Consider the following 17,110-nt stretch of genomic DNA (forward strand, 5'->3'; position numbering starts at 1 on the left):
TTTATAAAAAAATCATTTTCACAATAAAATCTAAGCTCTCCTGGGCTGGCATCCCACCTCTCACATACTGAGGCTGTTGCTATGGAAGGCAGCGCAGGTAACATTAGCCTTCACTAGCAGCTAGCACAGACTTTCTTTTGCTTAATGCTAAAGAAAGGAAAACAATAACACTAACTAACTAACTGCTCGAGGCAGTGGTAGTGCAGCAACTACCGTGTTCTGGGCGGTAAATTTATTTTTGTGAAAGGAGTCTGGCAGCTTTGAAGAGAGCAGAGATAACAGCTTCAGCTCCCCGTTGTAAAGTGCTGTCTGACAGCAAGGTAAAGCTCTGAAAATATTCTAAATATAGAGTTTGATTTGAAGCCAGCTCTGTGTCCTGGCAGTGCTTTCCTCCGAGGCAGCAGCCATCAGTCAACGTTTTTCTCAGACGTGGAGTGATACTTAATGTGCAAAGGAGTCCGATTATAGTTGCTGTATGTGGATATTATATCACGGCTATTAACCAATCAGATTGCTTGATTTGAGCTACCTTTTTATAATGAATCAACTTACCAGTGACGTTGAGCCAACATCTACCAGAGTTACTCCCATAACTTGTGCACATCACATCACACAGGTACTGTCCCGAGTCTTCAGTCCTGAGCCTGGACACATGAAGTCTGAGTCGTCCTTCTCTGAGGACGTCTTTGTCCCACTGGACTCGTCCTGCAAACTGTTCATCCTGAGACTCTGGGACCTCAACTCCTTCATGGAGATGAAACAGGACTGGAAAATTGAGATCAGTTATCAGTTCACAGAAGATAAAAAGAGAGTTGGAGGAAGTGTGAGGGTTGGTTGTGAAGGTCCACTCCAGTGTGATGTGCTGGTTCTCCTCTGCCTGATAGGAGGTCTGGGTCACATTCACTACAAATGTTCCTGTTGAGGAGACAGAGAGGGAAAGTGAGGAGCAGACACACTGACAACTTTAAACTCCATCTCCACATGTTTCTGTGGACACTTTAGTGATTCTTTGTTTAGTGTTAGTGGAGAATAAAGTGAAGCTGTAAACTAACCAGAGACACAGGAGGTCAGGATGATGAGCAGCAGGATGCTGCAGATCATCTTCTCCCTGTGAGAGGAGACAGAGGTGAAGAGATTAGCTTGCTTATTATCTACACACAACTGCTAAAAACAATGTAAACCAAAAGAAATTGAAGAAAATGAACACAATTAGGATCAATAAAAAACGTTCTAAGTGGCAGTAATATGTTTATGTCACAAGATGGCGCCAGTGGTTCAACTCGCCCGTAAGCAAGGAAGGAGGAAGTCAGAACTGACCGTAATAACCATGGAACATGACTCACAAAATTACTGAGCCAGTTAGAAGGTGACATTGCTTAAAGTGTTGTCAGTTAGGCTGCAGAACTGAATAACTGTAGTGTTTTTTTTCCCTTCGTTTTTGTATCACCACTCTAAAAGGAGCACACAGACTGCCGTTCAATTAGGAAGCTGTGCTCAACGCGGTCATAAGCCTTTCCCTGGTTAAGGAAAATCACACCCCACAGAACCCTTCCATCAGGGTGACATCCTTCTCGTACTCGCCGGAGTAGAGACAGGAATAAAACTCACAGCTATCCTTCTTATCTGACTTGGTTCTGTAATTGTTTACCCTGTGTCTGCTAACAAAGTGCGGATCACCCCCTTGGGTCCACTCTCATTCTCCAGACCGAAGAAGAAGCTAATATCCATCTCTGAGATGGTCTGGAATCGGGACCGGACCAGTGCACCCTTTTACGTCCAGCTGGTTGGCTAAAGCTAGTGTTTTCAACTTGAGGATTTCAACATATCCTCGATCTCCTGTGGACTCACGTTGAGGGTGTGCTGCTGACATAAAGCTTGATATCTGTCTTACCATCGTCCCACCACTGCTAAAACCACCCTTCCTCTTTCTAAAACCATGCCAGAAATAAATAAGGACCTCTCTAAATTTTTTATCAAATGTTATGACTTGAATTAATACCAATATGCGCTTTTGGGTTTCACATTTCTAATAAAAACATTACACAAAAGCAAAGAATGATCAGGTAAACCAGCAGGAACGACATTATACACTTTAAAAAAAATAAAACGATGCTTAAAACAATAAATACAATCTAATCTGGCTGATAGATCCTACTCTCTCTGAGGTGGGACCATGTGTACTGTCTGCAGTTTGTGTATGCATCCTCCTCCATACATCCACCAGGCCATGGGCGGAGGATAGCTCCTTCAGGGCATGCTGGGAAGCTGGATGCGGCTCTGCATGGTTGTGATCTAAAGATGCATTTTCAGTACAGTTAAAATCCATTTAAAACATCAACTTTTTGAAAAACAGCTTCTTCTCTGTGCCGATTGTTGGAGCATACACATTGAAACTTCAACTGTGAAGAGAAAGCTCCTAGACCAGATATCTGTGGTCTGGATGTCATCGGTGACCTCTGACCCAAAGATGTGTCACCACGTCAGATGGGGATATCATTTTGGAAAATCTTAATGTTTTAGCTCACGGGGATTTGTCTAAAATACGTTAAACTCATTATTTGAAGTTGTGGCCACGTTTAATATGAAAATTCAACATTGTAACATTGTAGATATGTCAGAAAATACTGAAAATGTGGCATGTGGCCACTTTAAACTGTTGTTGAATTGTCTCTTTACTGAGAGAACCGACCACATTATTTTCTGTTAACTTCTGCTCTAATCCACCAACCCTCACACACTAAATCTGTACAACAGGATTCATATCATGACAACACCAACATCAACACATTCACACATTACCTTGTGTGTCTTCAGTCATTTAAGATCCAAACCAGGAGACCAGAGGACAGAGGTCCAGTTTGTGTCTTCTCTGCAACAGACAGCCAGTACAGAGTTAATGAGCACATCCAAACACCAAACACATCAGGCAGCAGCTGTGTGAGGGGAAAGGCTTGAGCGTGTAATGTGAGGCTGAGTTGGTTGACTCCTCCCCCCCTCTCCCCCAATCCGTGGCCAGGAGTGAAGCAGTCCCCTGTGCTCAAATTCCCATAATGTCACAACAAATCTCTGAGTTATCAAAACTGAAGACAGCTACCCTTCCAACTTCAACAGAGAACTCCAGAGGAAAGAGTTCCTGTTTGATGTTCCTGAATTCTGCAATAGAGGAACCAATCCACACACCGCAGCTTACTCAGTCATTTTGCAAGTTAAAATCTGTTGGAATCAGTTAGAAAAAGACTTATTGTCTTCCAGAAATGAGCCACATGTCAGGGAAACCTAAACAGGTTCTTACTGGAGAAGGTCAAGTGAGACAACTATTCCGTATATTATTTTATTTTATTGGGTTGCTTTGGGCCTTGAAATAGTTACAAGTCGTTAATAAGCGGCAAAAATGGGTAGCTAAAAGTACTTAGTTTTAAAGCTTTATTTCACTCAAATACTACCTCCAAATTCTTCGAGTTTTAAAGGTTAATAGAACCAAAAATTACTTTCTGTTGTTGTACGAGAGTATGTGAAAATCCAAAAAACAGCTAAAACTATACTCCTGCTTTTGAAATGTATCAGCTCAAGAACAGTTGAGACTGTGCTTCTGCGTTTGACATGAGTTAACCCAAAAACAGCTCAAATATATTTCTGCTCTTGAAACTATAATACTGCCTTTGATATTGGTTTGTGAGTGTTGATTCACTTCAAAAACTATTTGATTGCTTAGAAATATAATTATGCTAAACGTTGAGTTACTGATATTATTATAAAACATGCTTAGAGACACCTTAGTGTGAATTACTGTGTGTAACTGCCCTTTTGACCCTGCAGCCGTATGAGAAAGTGAAAACTGTGTTTTTAAGAATCGTTAGCCTCTCTGAGATAATTTGGTCCAGATTTGACAAGTATACATATAGTGGTTTTGGATCTGGACCTGGTCCAATGTGGTCTACATATGAAAAAGAACAGGGAAATCCCCTTTTATTGCATTTTCACAAGTAGAATAAAGTTTTCACAAATCTGAAACTGTGTTTTTAGGAATCTTTAGCCTCTCTGGGATCATTTAGTCCAGATTTGACAAGTCTACGTATAGTGGTTTTGGATCTGGGCCAGGTCTTATATGGTCTACATTTGAAAAAAAAACAAATAAAAACAAAATCTCCCTTTATTGCATTCTAATGAAGAGAATAATCCTTTCACAAATCTAAAAGTGTGTTTTACACAATTAATAATTTACCTTAATGACTAACACGCACACAAAAAAAAAACAAAGGATTAGTCACTCAGCAATTTAAATTATGTTTCCCTGCTGACTACTGAATCGGAAGCCAACTACAAGCGTGGAGGGTAACTTCCGCCTGAAAGTCTAACCGCAGGCGCTCCTCTTCCTCTCTGCGATTCTTCTCTGTTTCGGTGCAACCATGTCAGTGCACAGTCTGTCCCCGTGGAGGCTCTGGCTCTGTGTGTGCTGTTTACCGCAGCTGAGTCACGTGACGGGACCACATCAAATCACAAGAGGGGGGAGGAGGAGCAAAGTGTGCCTCCTCCCCATGTTGACAGGAGGCACCGACACAGCCAGATTTTGATGTGATTTTTGATTTGATTTATTAGACAGTAACAGAAATAAATGCATAACAAGATGCCATCACAGTGACATTTCACAATTAACAGAACTGTCGAGGATAACACAAGAAAGTTACAAACTTATTTCCATTCCAGGTCGCCTCTGTGATGAAAACCGCAGCAGTGCATAACATAGGCGCCGATACTGAGAGACCACAGTGTATGATGGCACACTCCGGACTTTCCACTAATCTAATGAAGTTTAATAGAAACTTTTTTTTTTATTTTCTAACTACCTCTCATATTAAACCTCCTGACAGTCTATTTCAGCTGCAATTCAGGAGTCTTTGTCTCTCCTTGATTCTGTCTAACTGGGAGGACATTTGGACTGTTGGATTTCTCTCAGATTGAGAAGGACAGGGTCTTTAACTAAAAGTTGTGTGATTAATAATTGGATAAGCTATGAACTTTGGTAAAGTTGGCAAAATATTTAAATGTTATACTTTATATTTGTGTTCAAATTCTGCAAAGGGAAATGAGAGAATAGACATGTTGCACACACTGTGTTTCTGTACAAACAAGCCAGGTTAAAAAGTTCACTTATGTTTATTTAGAGGAAAATATTGTTTTGTACATTTTGGAGACATCATAAAAGACTAAGGCAGCAGAGACTTAATTTAACATTTCATGAAGCCCTAAATGGATCATTTTATATTAAATGTCACTTGATCTGAGTAATCTATGGAAGTTGGTTTCTTAGTAAAACTTCAGCAGCTTTTGGAAAATAAATTGTTCTACAGCTCCACCATCTGGCCAAGCTGTGTAACTTCTGCTGTTAAAACCATGTGATGTGAGACAGATATTTACCGCTTTATTTAGTCTCAGTTCTACATTTCCTGAATTGGTATGAATGTGTTTTATGAGCTGGTCCAACACTACTGAGTTGATGCACCTGATATCAGATACAAACACTGGTTTTCTGTCTTCATGCAGCTGCAGAACACACACCAGGAGGCCCAAAAGTCACATCACATCATTGGAACAAAGTTACAACTTCTCTCAGAGCTGCAAAGTTCTCCTAGTCTCTGCTGTGATATTTCTAGTAGATGCAGCTGTAAGATGTCCAGCAGCAATGTTTCTATATTACGTTCTGTTTGTGTCGTTGCTTTGTTTGCTCTTCCTTTAGTCTCATGTCTCCTCCAGCAGAACAAGTCAGATCCAGAACTGGTCCAGATGTGAGGAGACATTTGGCAGCTTCACTTCTTACGTTCTGGGTCCAAACTGTTTGAAGGAAGAAACATAACATCAGTTACAAATCTCTACTGATTAATATACAGTATACTTATTTTAAGTACTCTAAATACATTTAGCTGATACATACTTACTTTAACTTAAGTCAGAATGCAGGACTTTGACTTGTAGTGGAGTGTTTTCACAGTGTGGTATTGGTACTTTTTAAGACCCGACACAACATGGACCAACCAGGACCAGGTCTGGTATATGTGCTGACAGGGTGATTGGGAAATGAGACCCAGGTGATCAGGATGAGGAGAGTCTGAGGACACCTGGTGGACAGGTGGACAATCTTCTTATTCTTCTGCTAAACACTTTTGAAGCACTTTGTTCTTAAAAATAAAAAGTAACTATTGTTTTCTATGATGTGAAATATACCTTTGTATGTATTATTTACTGTGAATGTATTGAGAGACTGTTTTCATATATGTAACCTCTGAATGTTTACATTATAAGTCAAATCAACTTTATTGTCAATTCTGCAAAATGTGCCAGACATTCAGAGCTATTAAAAATATTCTTCTCTCCGACACGGTGCAATAAGGACATGTACAACAAGTGTAATATAAAAGATAAGAAATATATACAAATAAAGATGTTTCTCCCATTCGTGGTTCTAATTCAACAAATCATCAGAAGTTTAATATGATCACTTAGACCTGCAACATTTTCAGATAGCACAGCCAGCAAAGAACATTTAAATTAATAACATTTAAATAACTTTATTTAGTTAGAAACCTAACATACTAATCTTCCAGAAATTGTGGACTCTTCAAGTTTAACATCTTATTGAAATGAAGTTTTGAAATATAACGGAAACATTTCAGTTTGTGACAAATGAATGAATGAGACCAAACATCAGATCAAACATTTAAAACCTGTCAGATAAAATCAGAGCAGAAGATCTTTGTGATCATCAGTTCATTTAAATATCCTGATGGTCTCAATGATCACAGCTGGAACCTGCAGACAGACACACAGACAGACAGCTGGAACCTTCAGACAGACAGCTTTCCCAGAATGCATTGGCATTTACATTATCCTGTAAGCACCATTTATTTTATAAAATTATTAGATATTGACGGAAAGTGGAAATATTATATAGACATGTCTACAAGTTCCTTTCTTGACTTGATTTTTTTGAGTACAATATACTTTTAAATCAATTAAAATAATAAATAACTAGTAAACACTACAATAGATGCCTTTGCAAAATAGATTTTTGTTTTGAATGCATATGAATCAGAAAAGGGTTTTGTCGTTGCCTTGGTGAAAGGTGCATGCATAGACAAACAAACATATTAAACATTAATACAAAACACAATAAATATATAAAAAACAAATACATACATACAAAGTAACTGTTGCATAAGAACCAAATACAAAATAATCTTAAGTAACCTGCTGTTACCTGCTGTTATATTACCTGCAAATGAGAAACTAGTATTTTCTTTGTGTCTGTGATATAAAAGTTCATTCTAACCATCAACTGCTGATCTGTAACTTATATTCGCCGAATGGGAATATTGTTCTTTCTGCAGAACGTTTCTGAACAAACAGAAACAACCAACCAGCAGAGCTGCTGCTGTCAGAACACAGTAGAGACCGATCCTTCCCCGACTCTCTGGTTGTGGTGGACTTGTTGTGTTTGGTGTCTCAGGTTCAGGCCGATCCCTCGCTGCTGTAAAGAGACCAAACACATCGGTTTCATTCATGTGAAAGAAAACATTTCACAAGTCCACCATTCTGTGGGATTTGTTTTAATGCTAATTGAATGTGACCAGTTTTAGCACAAACTGCTAATTAGCGTCCAGTCGAACGCCGATCGTTGTTCGACTAATCGGACCGTTTTCCCAAGATGGCGCCTGCCTGTATAAGTGAACGGTACAGTCTTTATAAACTATCTTTTTAATAAACTGTCTGTACACTTCTCAATGTTTCGGTTTACATGTAGGGACCCCTCATTATGCTACCGTGAAAGTGTGGTGCTATTTTGAGCTCTTGTAAAAGTCTTTAGTGACATCCACTCTAACACAGATAGTGGCAAAACCAAAGTCTTGGTGTTACTTGATGTTAGTGTGGCTTTTGACATGATTGACCGTGACATATTACTAGATTGATTGAAAAACTGGGTTGGCCTTTCTGGATCAGTTATAAACTGGTTTGAATCCTATCTAAAGAACAGAGACTACTTTGTGTCCATAGGCATGTATCTGAGCATACAATTATGACATGTGGAGTTCCCTAAGGCTCTATTTCTGGACCTCTCCTGTTCAACATTTACATGCTTCCATTGGCTCAGATTATGGAAAACAACAAGATAAGTCCCCATAGTTATGCAGACGACACACAATTTGATATAACTTTAACACCAGGAGACTATAGTCCGATACGAAAACTGACAAATTGCATTGAACAAATCAACAATTTAGGACTACAGATGGAAATTAGCCTTTGGGCTACATTCTGGCACTTTTACGTGTACTGCTGTACATGTTCATTAAATGTGCATTGTCCTTAAATAAAAACAAAAAAAAAAAGACAAAACTGGATGTGCCAAAATTTTCTTAAATTAAGAAAAAACTGAGGTGGTTGTTTTTGGTGCAAAAGAAGAGAAACTAAAAGTCAGACGGCACTGTTAAAAACAACAGACAAAGCCAAAAATCTTGGTGTTGTCATGGATTCGGACTTGAATTTTAACAGCCACATTGAGACAGTAACAAAATCAGCCTATTACCATTTTAAGAATATATCAAGGATTAGAGGACTTATGTCTCAGCAGAATTTGGAAAAACTAGTCCATGCTTTTATCTTCAGTAGACTTGACTATTGTAATGGCGTCCTTACAAGTCTTCCTAAAAAACTTATCAGACAGCTGCAGCTGATTCAGAACTCTGCAGCCAGAGTTCTCACTAGGACAAAAAAGTGGATCATATCACTCCAGTTCTAATGACTTTACATTGGCTTCCTGTGCCTCAAATAATTGATTTTAAAATACTTATGCTGGTTTATAAAGCCCTAAATGGCTTAGGACCAAAATATATTTCAGATCTGTTAGTGCATTATGAACAACCCAGACCTCTCAGGTCTTCTGGAACATGTCTGCTTGTGGTCCCCAGAGTCAGAACTAAACAGGGAGAAGCAGCGTTCAGTTTTTATGCTCCACATATCTGGAACAAACTCCCAGAAAACTGCAGGTCCGCCCCAACTCTCAGCTCTTTTAAAAGGAACACGCCAACTTATTGGGAATTTAGCTTATTCACCGTAACCCCCAGGGTTAGACTAGTCCATACATACCCTTCTCATCTACGTGCGTGCTGTAAAGCTGTCTGACGGCTCCAGCATTAGCTTAGCCTAGCACAGATTCTACAGGTAACTGGTTCCAACTAGCCTACTGCTCCAAATTGTGACAAAAGTGACAAAATAACTCCAACATGTTCCTATTTACATGTTGTGATTTGTAGAGTCTGGCGTACAAAAAACAACGTAACATGAGACACAGCCATCTTCTAACAGTAAACAAACCGGGAACTATATTCTCAGACAGGCTTGCTGCGAGCATATCACTCCGCCCAAGTACTATATTCTTCCGCCTGAGAATATAGTTCCCGGTTTGTTTACGGTTAGAAGATGGCTGTGTCTCATGTTACGTTGTTTTTTGTACACGCCAGACTTATAAATCACAACATGTAAATAGGAACATGTTGGCGTTATTTTGTCACTTATTCGGAGCAGTAGGATTACTGGAACCATTCACCTGCATGTTCTGTGCTGGCCTGATGCCGCTGGAGCCGTCAGACAGCATTACAGCACACACGGAGATGAGAAGGGTATGTATGGACTTGTCTTACTCTGGGGGTTACGGTGAATAAGCTAAATTCCCAATAAGTTGGCGTGTTCCTTTAAATCAAGGCTGAAGACCTTTCTTTTTGATGATGCTTTTTGTTAATTTTTTATACTGAACAGTGAATTTTATTCATCTCGTATACAATTTTAATATGGAACTGTAAATTTTATTTTTTGATTTTTATTCTCGTATTAATTGGTATACTGAACTATGATTTTTATTTATGTATCTTACATGGTATTAAATTTGTATTCGTTAATATTTTTATTTTTAATCCCTATTTTGCTCTTTGTTTTTAATGTTTGATGTTTTGTGTAAAGCACTTTGAGTTGCATTGTGCTGAAATAAAGTTGCCTTGCCTTGCCTTACTATACCCGTGCCCCGACGACTAGCGTTATAAGCTAATAAGCAATTTGCTCTAAAACTGGTCACATTTGATTAGCATCAAAACATATCCCAGAGAACAGTCGACTCGGTACACATGTGTTATTAACCACTAGGTTCATTTGGTTCAGGTTCATGCGCTGAAATTGTCCTTTAATGTGAAAAGGAGTTTTATTATAGCCGTTGTATGTGGTTATTATAATCACAGCTATGAACCAATCATATTGCTTGAGTTAAGATACACTTTTTTTATAATGAATCAACTTACCAGTGACATTGAGCCAACATCTACCAGAGTTACTCTCATACCTTGTGAGCACATCACACAGGTACAGTCCCGAATCATTTGTCCTGAGTCTGGACACATGAAGTCTGAGTCGTCCTTCTCTGAGGACGTCTTTGTCCCACTGGACTCGTCCTGCAAACTGTTCATCCTGAGACTCTGGGACCTCAACTCCTTTATGGAGATTAAACAGGACTGAGTGTCTGAGATCAGTTAACAGTTGACAGAAGATTAAAAGATTGTTGGAGGAAGTGTGAGGGTTGGTTGTGAAGGTCCACTCCAGTGTGATGTGGTGGTTCTCCTCTGCCTGATAGGAGGTCTGGGTCACATTCACTACTATTGTTCCTGTTGAGGAGACAGAGAGGGAAAGTGAGGAGCAGACACACTGACACCTTTAAACTCCATCTCCACATGTTTCTGTGGACACTTTAGTGATTCTTTGTTTAGTGTTAGTGGATAATAAAGTGAAGCTGTAAACTAACCAGAGACACAGGAGGTCAGGATGATGAGCAGCAGGATGCTGCAGATCATCTTCTCCCTGTGAGAGGAGACAGAGGTGAAGAGTCACAAACACATGAGCTCAGAGTTCTCTTCTGCATATTTTGTTGGGGAAGTAACCTCCTTAAATGTGCACAAACCACAAACCACTAGAAAACCACAAGACATGAAAGAATAAACCAGCAGGAATGAGAGACGCAGGGAATAACAGGGAGGGAGGGAAGACGACAGCACAGAATAAATACACCATGTAACGACGGTCAAAACACATCAGGGCAGACAATCACAAAGTCGGAGAAACACAAGGCAGGAAGTAAAACAAGACATAGAGAAGAAACAGAAACAGAGACTACAACATACAGGAAACTGAAGCATAAAACATACACAAGGATGGAAACAGGGTAAAACGCAACAGAGAACACAGGAGACAGTAAACAACAAGGAAACGGGGAATACATTAACACAATAAAACAGGAAAGACTAGAACAGAAAACCATAACCATGACACATGTGTTGGAGCAACATTTCTGCTCATGTTCAAAACTTTATCCACATTCAAAATATAACTCATCCCATCTGTGTTCTCTGAGATTTGGAGGAGTTGTGATAATTTGAGTAAAATGAAGTGATAATGGGCTATTATAAGAATAACGTCACTATATTTCAGAAAATAATCTATCTGCACCACAGTCTGCTGTGCATTATAGCTGATACGGTAGATCTCAGACCTTCTGACAGACTCAGAGCCCTGTTGGAGACTCTGGTCTCTGAATGAGAGAAAGTTTAGGGAAGTGGTTGTATGCTTCTCTACATCGGTGGTGGAAAACCAAAATAAATAATCATAAACACGGAACACAAAGGCGACACGTGCCGCAGCATGAACACAGCAGAGCGTACTGACACTGAGTGAATATGGTCCAGCCACACCTCGGATATTTCCCCCAGCCGTCACTGTAATGAAAACCCAGCCACCCCACTAACACAGAACGTTTAGGGAACGTTGGGGAACGTTAGTTTTTGGTTCTCTAAAGGTTAGTTCGAACCAAACCAAAAACTAACGTTTAGGGAACGTTCCCTCATGGTTATAACGTTCCCTAAACGTTAGGGGAACCAACCAACTGAAACGTTCTCCTGTGGTTGCACTGTTACCTCCACACAACGTTCCTGTTTGGTTGTTTTTGGTTGTTCTGAGTGCGGTTTTGAAATGTTTATTCAAACCAACTCCATTTACGTTTTTGAAGTAGCATATAAAAGGTTTGCAGTCACTTGATTTAGATTCACTCAAAAATGATTGGTCTTTTAAAATCTAAGTAAGATAAGCAACATAGCAAGCTAATATATTTACTTTTAGGCTGAAATCAATTTTGCTAAAAACTGTACTAGTTTAACTGTATTAGGTAAAAATACTTAAAACAAGAGTCTATCGATTTTCACAACTAAGAAAATTCATTTTTTCCATTTCACTTCTAATCAGTGGCTCAATCAGTGTTTAAATCCAACCGTTACACCCCCCCGCCAGTAGGGGAAGACCGTGCCTCTGTTCTCAGGTGACCGATTCAAGTCCTGTTCTCCGGACTTCCGTTTGCATTTGATACGATACACCAACGGACAAAGGAAGATTTTATTTGCTTCGCCAAACGATCTCACGAAAAAGTAAATGAAATACGTTACAGTTTCAAGATGTTATGGTTGTAATGCAACGGTTTGGGGTTTAACCGTAAGCCCATTCCCTCGTAGTTCTTAAATCGTTTTTAATCAGGTTGACCAAAAAAGGTTCAACAACTCACTTCAGCATTTGTTTTTCCCCTCGTCGCAATCTTGCCAGTCAAGCACCGACTTGTTCAAATTTTTTATTTTTGGTAAACTCTTTGTGCACAAACAATGTTCTCAATGCTCGAGTTCATGTGTAAATCCCCTGGTGAGACTTTGTGTTGTGTCGAGCCTTCTTAGTGTTTTACATATAGTGATTTTGATGCGATAAAAGTAGCCTCTAGTTCTCCCATTCAAAAGGCCATTTGACCCGAAAACGACAATACGATCAATCTAAAAAGTGGCGTTTCCGTCCTAATTATGCTTTTAAACGAAGTTTGACTCTGGTAAATTCACAAAAAGATCCTAGGTTGCATTGTGGCGAGAGGTACGCTTTAAATGGACTGCATATATATTGCGCTTTGCGTATATATTGCGCTTTGTTTGCTGTTGTGCACGACGTGTATGCTTTGCCGCATTGTATGTTTTGTGTCATCGTGTTAACCTGCTTGCGTTGTTCTTACAAATAAGACATAACAGTTCTTTCAATTAGTTTTAGTGTACGGTACATACATGATAGCCAGTACAATCAGTCATTTTAGACAAGTCACTCGGCGGTACCTTGCAACGTACTTTGAGCAGTTATCGGCAAGCTATTTTCCTATTTAAGTGAATGGGGAAGCATACAGGAACAGACAGAATATGTGTAGGCTACACAGCTGCCATACTGGCTTTACAAACTAACCCCATGCATTTTTATGGATGCTGTGTCTCCCCATTAGAAAGTCTCTGGGCTACTGACCCTCAACCTGGTGCTTATCATGTGACTGTTCTGATGTGTTTGTCTCTTCCTGCCTTGTTTTCAGGTCAGTAGACATCACTGCCACCACCACCTGCATGTAAGTTTTTTTTTTTTTTTTTTTTTTTTTTAATTGTCTAATGTAACAGAGTAGTTATGCAATGGCATTTGCAAGAAACCTACCATAAATGAACTGACCAATATTCATATATACTTTCTTTTTAGATGAGTCAACACCACACAGGAAACCAGCCGGTCGCCCAGGGCTGGATGGGTGTATTCTAACGCAAGCTCGGCCTGCCACTTCATCTTGGGACCCAGTTGAAGGTACAGTGGCTTCTGCATAACTTAAATTAGAGCAGAACTGACTTCTCTTACAAAATGAGATTGTACAAGCTCTCCACTTTGTTCCACGTGTATAATTTGTGTTTCTATATGTTTTACAGCAACTTTTCCTGACAAGCCCGGAGGTTCGCATGCTATGGCGAGTGGCAACTAATGAATGATGTTCTAAAACTGTATATCCTGCGGGGCAGAGAAGGAAAGAAGGCCTTCCAGGACTTGACTATCTGCAGGGTTATAAACGGCAGGTGTTATTTTATTGTTCACATCAGTATTATGCTTAGCTTGGCTAATAAGAGGTTTTAATTTGACTTGTAACGTTGCTTCATTTTGACTTCTACTCTAGCGGTCTCCCAGAAAAACTTGCCCGCGGAGGACTTGATTGGGCAAGGGCTGAAGTTTGCTGAGAAGGACTGAGCCTTCAAAACCATGGAGCTCTATTTTTGTTTTGCGGAAGCAAGAGCTGTTGGCCATCTTCTACACTGCTACATCCTCCTGCCTCCTCCCCTCTGGCTGGCGCTACAGATCCCTGCACACAAAAACAACCAACACAAGACCAGCTTCTTTCCCACTGCCATCACTCTCCTGACCTGCTGATAAGTGGGCTCATCCCCACTTTGGTCATTCACCTACACATTACATACTTTATCATTCCAATATGCATTTTGCACACTACATTTGCACTATTACTTTGCACTCTACATCCTTATCTATTTTGTTTATTCTTCTTTGTATACTGTTAATTAAAGTTTTAAATCCCATCAAGTTTGCCTGTTCATTAATTCCTGCTAACATATACAGACGGTTTAAAGTAATAATAAAATTAGTATCATTGTTAAAGTTTGTTAAAGGTTAGGGGAACGTAAAAAAGAACGTTAGGGGAACGTTCTCTAAAGGTTGCAACGTTCTGGGAACGTTCGGAGAACGTTCGATGTAACCAAAAACGAACGTTCCCAGAACGTTCAACCAACTTTCCATAATAACGAAAACACAACCAAACCTAACCTTCAGGGAACGTTCGCGCAACCAAAAACGAACGTTCCCAGAACTGGGAACCAAAAAATGTTAGCTGGGCAGTGTCTTAGTGAGCGCTGATATCAGAACATGAACCAAATGGGTTTGGTTTCTATAAAAACTAAACGACCAAGTAATGTAATCATGTATGTCACGGACAGACACAGCAAGCCAGTTTGCAAAACTAGTTCTTAACACGTAGCCTGCAGCCAACGCCGATCAGAGCTCCGTACAGCAGCAGCAGAGTAGAGGAGTGATGTGGGCCTAAACACACAGCTTTACGCTTTCTACATGTAGCAAATATTCACTAAGAAGATCACTCTTACCTGAAACTCATCCAATCGACTTTTGAAAACGGCTCAGTAGTAGCATATTCATCTTGTTGTTAGAATCAACTAGAATAGTTGCGAAAAGTTAGATTTGTTTGTTTTTAGTAGCCTATGGGAAGTGAGAGAAGCAGCAACTTCTAAAATCCGTTAAAACGAAGTCCCAGTATTCCCAGTGAGAATCCTGAAAGGTCCCAGACAGTAATAATGGATTCAGTCTCAGATTCTCTCTCGTAGTGTTTGGTTAAAGCTCCCAGTCCTCCCAGTAGCCGACCACACGCTGCAACACATTAGGCCTATCATCAACGGGTTGGTATGATACGGTCATCCACATCGAGGGAGGAACATGGGATCTGATCCTGGCTGCTGACGGCAGGACTAGAGTCTGAGAAACCCGAGTCCCCCCAGGTCCGTTATGGGAAGTGTAGGCGTCAATAATGAGAAGAATAGCGACTAAAACGTCAGAAAAAAGTCACAGAGACACATAGAAAAAGCGACTGGTATGCGTTTAAAAAGCAACAAAAACGTAAAAAAAGACATGATGAACAAAGTGATGATGAAGAGTTGGAGTTTGAAGTGTCCAACAAAAACATAAAAATAAGCGAAAAAAAAACGTCAGGAAAAAAAAATGCCTCTGAAATGCCCAAAAACAGTAGAATGTCCCACATGAACCACTTAATGTGATGATATGAATGCAGCAACATGAGTCAACATGTTCAGAAACTATTCTGCATAATTACTGAGATTAGGCTAATTCACTTTTTCAAAGTATTCTTTAAATCTCTACAGACTGACTCATCTACAGATGAGTGGAAAGCATTTCATTCATCAGGTCAAAAAGTTCACTTATGTTTATTAAAAGGAAAATATTTGTTTTGTACATTTTGGAGACACACCATGGAAAACTAAGGCAGCAGAGACTTAATTTAACATTACATGAGGTCCTAAATGGATGATTTTATTTTAAATGTCACTTGATCTGAGTAATCTATGGACGTTTGTTTCTTAGTAAAACTTCAGCAGTTTTTAGAAAAGAAGTTGTTCTACAGCGCCACCATCTGGCCAAGCTGTGTAACTTCTGTTATATGACTGCTGTTAAAACCATCTGATGTGAGACAGATATTTACCGCTTTATTTAGTCTCAGTTCTACATTTGCTGAATTGGTATAAATGTGTTTTATGAGCTGGTCCAACACTACTGAGTTGATGCACCTGATATCAGATACAAACACTGGTTTTCTGTCTTCATGCAGCTGCAGAACACACACCAGGAGGCCCAAAAGTCACATCACATCATTGGAACAAAGTTACAACTTCTCTCAGAGCTGCAAAGTTCTCCTAGTCTCTGCTGTGATATTTCTAGTAGATGCAGCTGTAAGATGTCCAGCAGCAATGTTTCTATATTACGTTCTGTTTGTGGCGTTGCTTTGTTTGCTCTTCCTTTAGTCTCATGTCTCCTCCAGCAGAACAAGTCAGATCCAGAACTGGTCCAGATGTGAGGAGACATTTGGCAGCTTCACTTCTTACATTCTGGATCCAAACTGTTTGAAGGAAGAAACAGAACATCAGTTACCATCTCCACTGATCAATATATACTTATTTTAAGTACTCTAATTATGTTTAGCTGATACATACTTACTTTAACTTAAGTAAGAATGCAGGACTTTGACTTGTAGTGGAGTGTTTTTCACAGTGTGGTATTGGTACTTTTTAAGGGCCGACACAACATGGACCAACCAGGACCAGGTCTGGTATATGTGCTGACAGGGTGATTGGGAAATGAGACCCAGGTGATCAGGATGAGGAGAGTCTGAGGACACCTGGTGGACAGGTGGACAATCTTCTTATTCTTCTGCTAAACATTTCTGAAGCACTTTTTTCTTAAAAATAAAAAGTAACTATTGTTTTTGATAATGTGAAATATACCTTAGTATTTATTATTTACTATGAATGTATTGTGAAACTGTGTGTGTATATATATATATATATATATATATAACCTCTGAATGTTTACCTCTGAATGTTTA

The 17,110-nt window shown here is 39.6% G+C and overlaps 2 protein-coding genes across 5 annotated transcripts in view; both read right to left on the bottom strand.

Moving 5' to 3' along the window:
- The window catches only part of LOC114545333 (uncharacterized), a 35,238-nt gene extending 19,547 nt beyond the window's left edge, over nt 1-15,691 (bottom strand). Inside the window, exons 1-3 of the mRNA XM_028563607.1 lie at nt 15,084-15,691; nt 10,838-10,893; nt 10,341-10,700 (exon numbers count right to left, since the gene is read on the bottom strand). Coding sequence (XP_028419408.1) covers nt 10,341-10,700; nt 10,838-10,893; nt 15,084-15,094 — 427 coding nt within the window. The 5' untranslated portion in view covers nt 15,095-15,691. The remainder of the gene's footprint in view (nt 1-10,340; nt 10,701-10,837; nt 10,894-15,083) is intronic.
- The window catches only part of LOC114545542 (uncharacterized), a 34,288-nt gene that overhangs the window by 999 nt on the left and 16,179 nt on the right, over nt 1-17,110 (bottom strand). The window contains exons 1-3 of one of the 4 annotated variants that reach the window (XM_028563895.1): nt 1,649-2,061; nt 1,053-1,108; nt 553-915 (exon numbers count right to left, since the gene is read on the bottom strand). In XM_028563895.1, the coding sequence (XP_028419696.1) occupies nt 553-915; nt 1,053-1,108; nt 1,649-1,728 (499 nt within the window). In that variant the 5' untranslated portion in view covers nt 1,729-2,061. Of the gene's footprint in view, nt 1-552; nt 916-1,052; nt 1,109-1,648; nt 2,062-2,799; nt 2,975-17,110 lie in introns of those variants that run through there. The other 3 variants (XM_028563894.1, XM_028563896.1, XM_028563897.1) reach the window with 3 other exon arrangements.

Source organism: Perca flavescens, chromosome 19 (genome assembly GCF_004354835.1).
Source record: "Perca flavescens isolate YP-PL-M2 chromosome 19, PFLA_1.0, whole genome shotgun sequence".
Taxonomy (NCBI): Eukaryota; Metazoa; Chordata; class Actinopteri; order Perciformes; family Percidae; genus Perca; species Perca flavescens.